The sequence below is a fragment of the Nomascus leucogenys genome, chromosome 14, assembly GCF_006542625.1.
Source record: "Nomascus leucogenys isolate Asia chromosome 14, Asia_NLE_v1, whole genome shotgun sequence".
Taxonomy (NCBI): Eukaryota; Metazoa; Chordata; class Mammalia; order Primates; family Hylobatidae; genus Nomascus; species Nomascus leucogenys.
This window is the reverse complement of record NC_044394.1, coordinates 19,228,241-19,240,900: the sequence shown is the minus strand read 5'-3', so window position 1 is coordinate 19,240,900 and position 12,660 is coordinate 19,228,241. Positions and strand designations below refer to the sequence as shown.

The following is a 12,660-nucleotide window of genomic DNA, read 5'->3' as shown; positions in this document are numbered from 1 at the left end:
CTTTACCTCATCCTCAACGTCAAACTCACTGTGAGTCCTCATTACTTTTAAAAAGTCTGTTTTAGGGCATTAAAATCCTAGAGTATCCCTAGATAACGTGAGAGGAACAATGGAGTTGCATTTAGGGTGAAAGGGGAAAGAAACTTTAGACCATCCAGAGCGTGGACTTTGGCAGGTCAGCTTGCCAACGTGGCCCAAGGTGAGGTTGACTGAGAAATGAGAATGTGGGCTTTAGCACAGGCAAGGCGGCTCGTGGAAAAGCCATGTGTGCAGCAGGGGTCGACTCACGATCTCGTCCTCCACATCCCTGTTGAACTGATGGATCTCTTTGGAGGCCAGCAGGTTATGCTTCCTCTCGTTCAAGGGCTCCAGCAACTCCATGAACTTGGTCTGCACGGTGAGGCGCTTGCTGTCCACCTCGTCGGTGCTCTTCCCTTCCTGACTCAGGGCCTGGGCTTGGCTTTGAAGCTCTTCGATCTCCTTCTTCCGCACTTCCATCTGATTCTCCAGCATCTGAGGGCAGAGAAGCAGCCTCAGCACTCAGCAGAGACTATCTTTTGCAGTGACTGGCTCTAAGCAGAAGTGCTGGGCCTGGGACTTGGCCACACTGCAAAGCCAGCCATGGGAGCCACTCTAAGATTTTGCCACTGACTTGCTTTTCAACATCAATGGAACTGTTTTCAAGTAAATCTGAGGTAAATTCACTTGCCCTTAAAGCCCTCTACGGTGATGTAATATAAAGTTATTTTTATTATCTACAAAGTGTCTTGAACAACTCAGATAACTGTCACAAATCAAGATATTAAACAACAAAGTATGTGAATATTTCTTTCGTGTAAAATGCAGAATTGAATGAGATATTTATTTAACTGTTAAATGGTGATAATACCCACTAACTAAGAAAATTATCAATCCCATACACAGACAGCCGACACCCAATACTCCTAATACTGTGTCTTTCTAGTCTGGACAAGTGTCTTTCTATTCTGGAAATGTTCTATGATGCTGTTAGAGCAAGTACTTTTCTGGGTTAAAAATGCCTTTCCATGGAAGGTGGACTCCTGATAATGCAGTGGGTGAGAAAAGACTCTAAGGACTATGGCTGTAAAACAGAAATACACCCAAGTCCCTGATGGCTTGTCCACTTGCCTGTTGCTTTTTCAGCAGGATATTGACACTGGTCAGGTCTTTGCCGTAGTCATCAGACTGAATCTGACTCTCCAGGCCGTGCAGCCATTTGTCTAGATCTGCACAGCTCTGGGTGAAAAGTTCAGCCTTGTTTGCATCAAAGAGCCGCTGGGCCTTGGTCTGGGTAGTGGATTCAAGGACTTCCCACATTTTATGTAAACCAGTGAGTTTCTCCTTTACCACAGCTTCCGTCTCAGGCTTTTCTGAAATGAGCTGCATTCCTTCCTGGAAAACAAAACCAACATGGTTGTAATAAACAGTGCTACGGAAAAAATGTCACTGTGAAAAACAAACCTAGGACATTTGATCTGTGATTTAACCATTCATTCAACACACACAGTCTTTCCACATGAAGTTACTGCTCAATAAAATCAACAATGACCTGGGTTGTGTACATTACATGGGTTTCATGGGAATGAAGCAAAAAATGTTACATGCTGAAACAGTTTCAGCTGGGGCAACGGAATACTGAATGCTAATAACCTGACTTCATCCCCTCTACTCCATGACCAAAGATGATATACAACACATTATTATTATTATTATTGTTATTATATTGAGACAGGGTCTCGTTCTGTCACCCAGGCTGAAGTACAGTGGCATGATCTTAGCTCACTGCAACCTCTGCCTCCTGGGCTCATGCCTCAGCCTCCCCAATAGCTGGGATTACAGGCACACACCACCAGGCCTGGCTATTTTTGTATGCTTCATAGAGATGGGGTTTCACCATGTTGGCCAAGCTGGTCTGAAACTCCTGGCCTCAAGTGATCCATCCGCCTTGGCCTCCCAAAGTGCTGGGATTACAGGCATGAGCCACCGTGCCCTGCCAACACATTATTTTAACCATGAAGAATCTGAAACAATATAAAAAGTCTAAAAGGAGGCTGGGCGTGGTGGCTCATGCCTGTAATCCCAGCACTTTGGGAGGCTGAGGCGGGTGGATCACGAGGTCAGGAGATCGAGACCATCCTGGCTAACACGGTGAAACCCCGTCTCTACTAAAAATACAAAAATTAGCTGGGCGTGGTGGCGGGCGCCTGCAGTCCCAGCTACTCAGGAGGCTGAGGCAGGAGAATGGCGTGAACCCGGGAGGCAGAGCTTGCAGTGAGCCGAGATTGCTTCTCTGCACTCCAGCCTGGGCGACAGAGCAAGACTCCGTCTCTAAAAAAAAAAAAAAAAAGTCTAAAAGGAGAGAAGGGAGGGGTGAGAAACTCCACATTCATCCTCAGTTGTGCTGCCCAGAATCTCTCTGTGCCAGAATAACACATCATCATAATTATTATAGTGCCTGGTATACAGTAGTCTCACAGGAAAAAGCAATTTTAAAAAACACATATATATTTAAAATTATGTGCAATCTGTCACAGTGCAACACAAATAATATGATCAAGACAGTGGAATCCCTGCATGAGAGCTCACAGCCCATCAGCAACAGCAGATGAGAGGCACAACAGAAACTAAATGCCTAGTATTCATTTAAAGATAAATCAAGCATTTTCTACTATCTGGTTGGGTTTCTGCTTTTTCCCTTTTGATGGGTTGAAGTCAGGAACCCGTACATGCAAAGGGAGCTATTACTGGCTGTGTAACTTACGTAAATGTACAGATAAGATCAGAAGTGCTGGAAAATGTGCTAAATAAAAAGGAGTTTATTACTACTCTGTTTGTTTTCTCACCATGGCCACATCAAATGTTTTAACCTACCTTCTCGATTTTGTCAAGCCATTCTTTGTTGGATGCAAGTTCTGCCATAAATGCTTGATGCTTCAACCATTTACTGTGCAGATTTCTGGCTTCATCGTAAGACATGTCCTGGGCTGTGAGCATCTTCTCATTGATCCAGAGAGACAGCTAGGGAAAGATCAGAAGGATTCAGAGATTGTGATCCTAGATATCAGCCTTTTTTCCACCTGGAAAGGGTTGTGTTTATGTCATATTATGCATACTACACACGTTTCCATGGTGATAGACAACCAAATATTTAACTTCACAACTCTGACCCATCATGACAGGTGTCCATTAGATGGAGCTTGTACCTGAGCTCTGTTCCAAACTGTATCTAACATTCATTCCAAAGTACAAAAGCTCTATAAGCCAGTTTTCAAACTGTTTGGCACTCATAACTGAAATTTCCCCACAAAAGGCCCGTGTTTAAAATTCTGCCCTAACCAGTCCAAGACACGACTCTTTTTCTCTTCCAAATACTGTGTCAGCTATACCATGTTAATCATGATTGACTGTTACTCCATTTGGCAATCCTTCTTACTCTCTTAGTTCTTTTTATTTAAAAAAAAAAAAAATAACTACTTATTTATTACCTCCCTCTTTTTGTGGGTGCATTGAAGGGAATGCAAAAAGGCAAAAATAACTTGCTCACTGTAAGGCTAAGGCAACAATGATGCCCTTTCAATGTTTCCTTCAAGTTTGAGTCAACTTCACCTCTTTTTCTATAGCCTCTAGTTCTCTAAAGAACCTTTCATTCACACCAAGAACACTTCACAGGACTTGATTTTGAGACTCAACATGTCTGCTTGGATCTGAACTCTGGAGACCCACACAAAGGCTAATGGCCGCTGACAGACCTGAGAAAGGAGCTCTCTTACCGGGGTCAGCCAAACGCCAGGCTCAGACCCACTTTTGCTGGCTTCCATCCCAAATCGGCCCTGGCTCATTACTGCCTGCCTGTAAGGGCCATGCCAGAGTCCTGATTCCCACCCCATTTGCTTTGCTAACCTAGGAAGAGCTTTTTGTTTGCCCAGGCTGGAGATACACAAAAGAATGCAGAGCCAGCCTGGAATCAGAAGCAACCAACTGAAGGGACCATGTCCCTTCTCCTGAGAGAAGCCCACCTTTACACCAGTTATTGTCACAACAAATTGGCACCTTAAATCCTTCATGGTTCTACCAACGAAGATCTAGAAGTGACACACAAAACTAGCAAAAGTACTTACAGAATTAACATCTCCAAGGCCCTTCCACTCCCGCTGTGGGCTGCTGCCAGGAAAGGCTCCCCAAGATTTGTTTTTTGGAAACGATGTCAAGGAGAGCGATGTGGGTCACAGGAGCCCCCTGGCTCTGAAAGTGGGTGAACTCTTGGGCACATGTCCCTACCTTTCTCAGGCTATTCACCATGCAGGGAATGCGGCAGGGGGCGGGGGCAGGAGGGGGTTAAAAGCAAAAGGTAGTGAGATTTTTGATGTCACTCTTTGTTGAGGGAAAAACTAGCAAATCTCATAAAGCCCTTTGTCATCAAAGACCATGGATCTATTACACAATAAAGGCACGCACTTCCTACTCGGAAATAATTATCTATGTTCCAGTTACCTGGGCAGCTAAAATCTGAAAGACTATGGCCATTCAATCTTAGGGGAAAAGAAGTTAAAGTAAAACTTAATGACAAAATTTTTCTCAGTATTCTGTACATACACACAAAATAGATGGCATTTATTGATTCAAAGTGCCAAGGACATTCACATATTTTCACTATTCATAACCACCTACCCAAGAGGGATTAAAAAGAGAGAGAGAGAGAGCTACATAAAAATCAGAGGCTTATAAACAAATCTGCTCTTTGCTGAACACATCATCCTACAGATAAAGCATCATGCGATACAGCACAATGAAATGGATCTATGGAACTTGCTAGTTCATCAGCATTCTGCAACCAAAGCTACAGTTATTATTTGTGGGCATTTATAAAGGTCATTTAAGAATTTACTCATTCTCTGCAGAAAAGAACACTGTGCAGATTGGAAAAAGATAAGGAAAAAATGCTTTGATCGTTGAATTAAGCTAACAGTAAAGGACTAACTCACATCCCTGTACCAGACACATGTAGATATACTGCCTTCCTGGAAAAATAAAAATCAGTTCCAGAAAATAGGTGGTGTAGTGTGAGGAGATACAACACAAAAGGAATACCTTTAAAATCATTCATTCATTTTTCAGGACATCACGTTAAAATAACACTACAGGCCAGGCGTGGTGGCCCACACCTGTAATCCCAGCACTTTGGGAAGCCAAGGCGGGTGGATCACTTGAGGCCTGGAGTTCAAGACCAGCCTGGCCAATAGGGTGAAATCTCATCTCTACTAAAAATACAAAAAATAGCTGGGTGTGGTGGCGCGCGCCTGGAATCCCAGCTACTTGGAAGGCTGAGGTAGGAGACTTGCTTGAACCCAGGAGGTGGGGGCTGTAGTGAGCTGAGACCCCATCACTGTACTCCAGCCTGGGCAACAGAGCGAGACTCTGTCTCAAACAAAACAAAACAAAACCACTACAAAGATGATGATGGTCTCTATCTTTCCACTGTAACTGGGAATAGGAGGGTCCCTGCTCATTCCAGCATACTGTATTGCTGGTACAACAGTTGTCCTCATCTAGGCGGTATTTGTGGGGGTGGTAATAGGGGCGGAGCTTACAATCCACACCTTCTCTAACCAAGGCACCCAACAAGGAAGGAAACTGAACGAAGAGACAAACCCCTGGATTCCCCATACCTTGAACAATACCAACATCCTGTAATAATATTAAATTTGACCTCTGAGTGCTCTGTAAATATCTACCAGAATGACAGGTAGATTATCAAACGTAGGGCTGGTCCACACACAAACACCATTCTCAAAAGATTCTGGCTTAAAAGGGGTGTATTTTAATAAGGCTGAATGATGGAAAAGTTTATAGCCAATGACTGTATCACCCTTTTGATTATAGTACTATACCAAGGGTTTTAGAGCCCCCAAGCTTGACCTAAATTCCACCAACCATGCAGAGACTATACATGCTGGTGTGGGACACCCAACACCTCCCACAGACACTATGGCTGTACTAACTTCTAATGTGGCTCAAGGAGAGATAGGCAGGACAAGGGAAGACAGGATAAACCAGGAGGAGTTCGCAGAGCAGTCACATGGAGATCTGCAAATCGTCTCCTGGACGTAAAAAGCCCCACCCAAACCTTCCTGTGTCCTCTGAGGAGAAGTCACAGAAGACAGAGCCCCTGGGCATGCCTCATAATCACTGGAGCTCAGCCAAGGTGTATGTGGAGGAGAGAACTCCTCATAACCAGGGATGCTAATTTAGAGCAAGTGGAAACAAAGATCTAAAGACCTATTAAGACTGACCATTTCCTGTGATTCCATCAGGAAGAACTATAACTTTATCTACTTACTTTTTCCATACATGTCTACTTATGAAATCTACATATGTCAGTGGAAAATAAGAGACTGGAAATTTCAAATACAAATGGGTTTCTCTCAAGGGTTCCCCTGGCCACTCATGTGCTCACTCCCTGGTCTTCTTTTTCTCAGATTTAACTTGAGCTTTACCATGGTTAGGTAAATGAATTTCATCTTATTAACTTGCCCTTTAAAAGCAGGAGTGTGGGATCCCATTGATCCCCCTATCCCCAGGAATATGGGCTGAGGTTACAGGGAGTCATAGATGGTTTCTCAAGGTGAAACAGGGACTACCAATCTGTGGAAGGCACAGCCTAAGCTGCAAACACCTCTTCATCCCTTTTACTCCCTCCAGTGAAAAATGGCAACTGGTATTACTGCAGCACACTAGGCAACTCCACATAGCTAACTTTAGATCCCATTACTCTCTTCTATGCCCTGTCTTGGGACATGAATGCCTCTGTAAGTGAGTATCCTATTCAAATGGGTTACTAATGCTTGCGTGTCACTTAGAAGAGGCACTCCTGTCTTCAGCCTGTCTGGCTCCGGGCAAATCCCCCAGAGACCTAGATTCATCAATGTGGTGCTTAAAGCTGACAGACCCTAAGCTTCATAGTTTAGGGGCTTTCCTTCTTAAGGTTTTGCTGCAAGAGCATATTGCAAGATTCACAGTAAGACAGCAGTTTAACGGATGCAAAGGATTGCTTCTGTCATACGTGACCTAACGCAGCTGTCATTGGAGCTGTATTTCTTTTAATGCACAGTCACACATTTGCATGCAGGGTGTCTGTGATGATTGGAGTTGTATTCTCAGCATATGACCTGATTCTACCCCCATACTCTTAGCCCCATCAAGGTTCCTGCAGCTTTATGTGGATATTCCTCACCCCATTTTTGCCTGAGGATTTTTATTTTAATAAACCAGAGAGGGCTGGGTCTGTTTTTCTCCGGCAGACAGAGAAATATGGTGTGCTCATGAACTCACACGTGAAATCAGCTAGATGCTATTCTCCAACTAGCGTGCAGAGAAACTACTTTTTTCTGGTCAACTTTAGTTTCCAAAGTTTGTGCATGTATCAGAAGAGCATGAAATAGTACAATGATCATCAGATTAATACCACATTAAAACTTGGTGCTTGGAATCAGCATTACTGCTCTTTGCATGTTAGATGCACATGGGAAGAGCCTGAAAGATGGATACATGAAGGTATTAAGTGAATAAGAAACTAATTTGTATTTTGAAAATCTCTGCTTCTTACTTGGTAGCCAGTTTCAGTTCCCTTTAGTTCTTTCCTTCCATACCATTGAAATGTACATTGCTTTAAAGAGTGAAAACACGACACTAAATACTTCTAGGTTGCACAATATTCTAGGACATCAATATCCAACAGAACTTCCTTTGATGATAGAAATGTTCTATATCTGTGTTGTCCAACACGGTAGCCACTGGTCAAAGTTGGCTACTGAGCACTTAAAATACAGCTAGTGATGGAAGAACTACGCTCTTAGTTTTATGTAATTATAGTTAACTTAAAATGAAATAGCCAACCAATGATAAAGACATTGTGGCTGGTGTCTACTGTAATGAACAGTGCAGTACTATACTATTAATATAATATTCTAGATTATAATGATCTAATTAAGCGGTAGCTTGTAAGCTGGAGAACTGATGAAGTGCCACACATCCCTGCCTGCGAGTCAAATGGGTGCTACGGATTTCTGGTTTCATTAATTTTATAATTCAAAAACCTCTTGTGCTAAATGCTGGTTGGCAATTGCTATTACTGGAACCCAGGAATAGAGGGATGAAAGAGCAACATACCTCTTGACAATCTTGCAGGAATTTCTGTAGATCCCTGTTGTCCTTCAACCTCATCAAAAGTTCACTGGCTGTTTCACGATTCTTCCTATGTCTATTAGAATGGTAACAAAAATAATTTTTAAAAAAGAAAAGTAGAGAATCTTGAAATACAGAATACAAATCAATTTATTTCCTGAATTTCTAACTATGCTAAAAAGAGTTTGCTTGCAGTTCTCAATAATGTGAAGGAGACAAGATAAAGAGATTTTAGCATCCTCCAAAGGAGTAAGCCATGGTCCCAGAGAGACCCAAACACCTGCCCAAACATGCTGTCAAATGATCTATACAAATTTGGTGCTTCCTAATCTGGTGTTAAAAAAAAATATGAGCACACGCTTTGTACAAGTCCTTATTTTAGGCATCGGGGGAGAACTGGAAACTTATTTTCAAGAAGCTCATAACTGGGTGACACATACAAGGCTAAGAAAATATATATAATCACGTAACTGGCTTTAAACAAATGTTTCCTGATAAACAGTTTCTCATCTTGAAAAAAACTCACTAAAAATAAAAAGGAATGAAAATTTTTAGACCTATAAGACTATATACTAACTCAATCCCACTTTTAATCAATTGATAAGGGTAATTAAAGCTCAAAGAAGTTGAAACACAAAACCTTAAATAAATAACTTGTAAAAACTGGAAAGAGCTGCTGAATTTGGTAAACACTAAGGTAAAGGGGTGCTTGCTTCCTACTTGGCTCCTTCCCCACCTGCTGTGAAGGTGCCAGCACTCTTTGGCAAACTTGCTTCATGCGCCCAGTGGCTTACAGACTGGAAACTGAGAAATAGCAGCGTGAATGCCTAGCAAAGGATTGCCTTCCAGTGGCTCCACTACAGTAGCGGAGAGCTTCATTTCCAATAGGGGAGGACCCACTGAGGATTCAAAAGCACTGCCACACATATACTTCCTTGATATTCCTGAGTTGCCTAAACAAGAAAGCCAGTCTATATTCAGGGTATTAAGATGGATAAAGGCAGAGTGCAACTGAGGAGAGTTGGGTTTTCATTCTGATTCTTAGAGCATTTTCTCACTGCCTGTGCCTGCACAAGGTCTCTCCTCTATCTGCCAAACCCTGAGGCAGGGATGAGGAAGAACACACAGCCTTGGATTCTCCACCATGCTAAGTAAGAGCAGCTTGGTGAACACATGCTGCTGACTGGTGTCTGAAGAAACTTCCCTAGGAGAAAGAAACATCTTAGAGTAGAGATGCATGCACCACACGAGCCCTCAGTGGCTGCTGACAATGCAGTGTCACAGCCGTTGTCTGCCTGGAGAATCAAAGGGAAAAGCCCTCTGCCCCTATAGCTGCTGCAGGTACCAGTGGCTACAGAACAGTAGAAATTATACATATTTACATGTTATAACATCATATATAACTTATATTATGTAAATTACAGTATTATATACAATTATTGTAAATAAAAATATTATTAGGCATATGTTAGATACGAATAATGCCTTTTTAATTTTTTTAAGTTGAAAGGAGTTCCACAGCATCAGGAAAAAGGATCTTAATATGCTTATCCCACATAGGCAAAATGCAAACGTAGAAAGATATACTATAATGCTAAATGAAAAGAGTTTATACATATTAAATGATATAAAACTCCAAGGCATGGGTTAGAAAGCAAACACTTAAATGGCATATGCTACAGATGGGATTAAGGGCAGTAGTTCTCCCCTTGAAAATGTTTATAACAACAAAAAATAATAAAGGCCAGAGACATTTTATGTCATTGCCATCTATCATCAGAACCCAAAATTAAATTTAAAAAAATAAAAGATTGTTAGTGAATTTGGGCTAAAAAGAATTAGTCATCTAAGAACGTGGATGGGTTAGGAATGTCAAGAGGAAATTCCCTTCCCTCAAATTCCAGTTCTATTTCTAGGAGAGTTCAAGAACGCAAATCTTTAGAAGGGAGGTAATATGAATTGGAGTTAGCGACAAATGCAGGAGTCCTGCCCGTAGTCAAAGGGATAAAGGATTCCATTCCCTTTGGCATGGCATCTCATTTAAGTCCTACAGTGGCAGGGAAGAATCCCAGATACCGGAAAGTAACAACAGGACACACATCCTCGCCTCTCACGGAAATAACAGAAATGAAAGCAACTTCAAACACTGGAAAGATTCATTAAGGGAGAAATATGACCAGACAGAATCCTGAATGTATTTCTTATATAATCAACTCTCATGCATGCCCAGCAGATACCTGCCCAGACAGCCTTTCTCTTATAGTGGGACCATCAAGATAGGAAGGAGGAGGCAAGGATTTAGAGTCACATGTCCAAATGACACCGATCTATGCACAGGTGTGACAACGGCCTTTGTGTGGTGTGAAACACAGCCACGCAGGCATCTGGGACTGCCGCTGACTCAGAAAACACTTAAAAGAAGTGAGTGTGGCTTAATGGTTTGCTAGTGCAACAGACATCATTCATGCAAAGTGAAACTCAGGAAATTCTCTCCACGTTGGATCACGGATTCAATTATAGGGAAGGGCCTGAGGAGGACCTTCTAAAACTAGACTGTAGTTTTCACAGTCCTAAGAGTGCTTTTCCATCTCTCACTTTCTCTCCCTGTAATAAGACTCAAAAAAGCTCCCTCATCACATGAAGCAGATGCGGGTGTTCTGGTTTCTGTGAATAGTCAAGAACCCCAGGTGCCTGAGTGAAACAGCTGGGTAACTTCTGAGCCTGTCTTCCGGTGTGAGACAGGGTCTTGCTTTATGAAGCTGGATACTGTTCCTTGCTCCCCATGAACTGTGCTGTGGCTGGAATTTCCCTTTTGGCCGGGAGGTCCCTCCCTCCCTGTTCACATCCCCTGGGGCAGTCTGAGAACAGTCTCTTCCCACTCACAGGCACTTTGAAGGCCACTCATGCCCCACCCACATCTGTTAGAGTCAGTGTCTTTGTTCTGGTACTCTTTCGTTTCAACAACTCAGGAGATTTCCCGAACGTAAGCACGTTATAATGACTTTACATTCTAGGAGAATCGCTTCACCAGTGTCAGGATGTTTCGAGGAGCGGGGATTAGATCTGAAGGTTTAGATGTTTACTTAGCTTGTGCTCCTACAACACCTGGAACTCACAGATGTGTGTGTTTTCATAACAGACAAGTACCCTCTAGGGTCAGTTTCAGTTCTGTGGGCCTCTGGGGATATTCAAGTGAAATCAGAATTCAGTTAACATCAATGGAGAAAAATAAGAAAATGTAGTTCTCCTGATGGCAGGTCATCGGGAAGCTCCCTCCTTCCATCTTTACCATGCTTATTGATAGTACAGGGTTATCTTTATGTTTATTTTTTAAAACTGAGGAATCCTAAGGAAGCTCTGGAACACCAGTAGCCCGGGCTCCTGGTCAAGGGCAAAAGGAAGGTTAAGCCACAACTGAGGGCTGCTGCTGCTGAAATATTTTATCATATCCAAGAGTCTTGACAGCATCATCTGCTTCCAACAGCATTGTGCAGTTGCAGCACTGGGGACATAAAAAGAAACCGAGGAAGCAGCAAGGCAGCTGCACGCCTGCCTGAATGCACACGTCCCTAACAGCCAAGCCCGCCTGCAGGAAACCAGCTGTGTGCTTCTAACATGGAAGTACACAGGATATCTTAATTTACAAAATACTCAGAGTTAATATTACAAAAAAAGGAAATTCTTTTTCCCTAGGTTAAGAATGCTTTGCCCAATTGTTGCTTCTCATGCTCATTTAAGGAGGGTTTGGTGGATTTATTTTTCTTTTTTGCAGCTGTTTTAAAAGCAACAGATATAAAATTATAATTAATATAAGTTATTCTCTATTCCACAATACCATCCTAGAACATACGGTTCAGCCTGGGAATCAGCTCAGAAAAAAAGATTGGAAGTGGTAAAGACAGGAGCTCAATACTTATTGGAAACAGAGTAATCCCCTCTCCACCCATCTTATTTTAAGTCATCCTGACCAGGGGTCCCAGGAAACCCTCTTGGATGTGGTAAGCAAAAGAGTACTTTTCCTTTCCAACACACTTGAAGGCCAGAAGAGAGGCAGAGAGGGAGGGCTTGTTTTTTTGATGACATCAGTCTCACAGCAAGCCCTTAAATTTAACCCAAACTGGAACAGGGGCTTGTGATTGATCCAGTGGCTGGCCCAGACTGGCCTGTGCTAGTGCATCCAACCCCTGATCTGCCCCAACCTCCAACTTAAGTAACCGGGGCAAGACAACAGTAAGGAGTGAGTCAAAGAGTTAGGGTCAAACGGAGTCCACTGGCCTCCAGCCAGGGAGGAAATCTTTCAGGCACACACACACAAGTAAATAAAAAAATAATTTTAAACAAGAAATGAAGGAAGTGTATCCAATCCTGGAGATGCCCTGGCAGAAGAGGAAAATAACCTTTGCTCTTATTTACCTCTCATCATGAAAAAGATCCTATTACAGCACTATCCAAGCCAAC

At 42.6% G+C, this 12,660-nt stretch overlaps 1 protein-coding gene across 4 annotated transcripts in view; it reads right to left on the bottom strand.

The window, feature by feature from the left end:
• SPTBN1 (spectrin beta, non-erythrocytic 1) overlaps positions 1-12,660 on the bottom strand; it is a 214,132-nt gene that overhangs the window by 23,961 nt on the left and 177,511 nt on the right. For all 4 annotated transcript variants that reach the window (XM_030827597.1, XM_030827598.1, XM_030827599.1 and 1 more), the window contains 4 exons: positions 8,188-8,278; positions 2,893-3,039; positions 1,150-1,413; positions 289-513 (listed from right to left, as the gene is read on the bottom strand). In XM_030827597.1, coding sequence (XP_030683457.1) covers positions 289-513; positions 1,150-1,413; positions 2,893-3,039; positions 8,188-8,278 — 727 coding nt within the window. The remainder of the gene's footprint in view (positions 1-288; positions 514-1,149; positions 1,414-2,892; positions 3,040-8,187; positions 8,279-12,660) is intronic.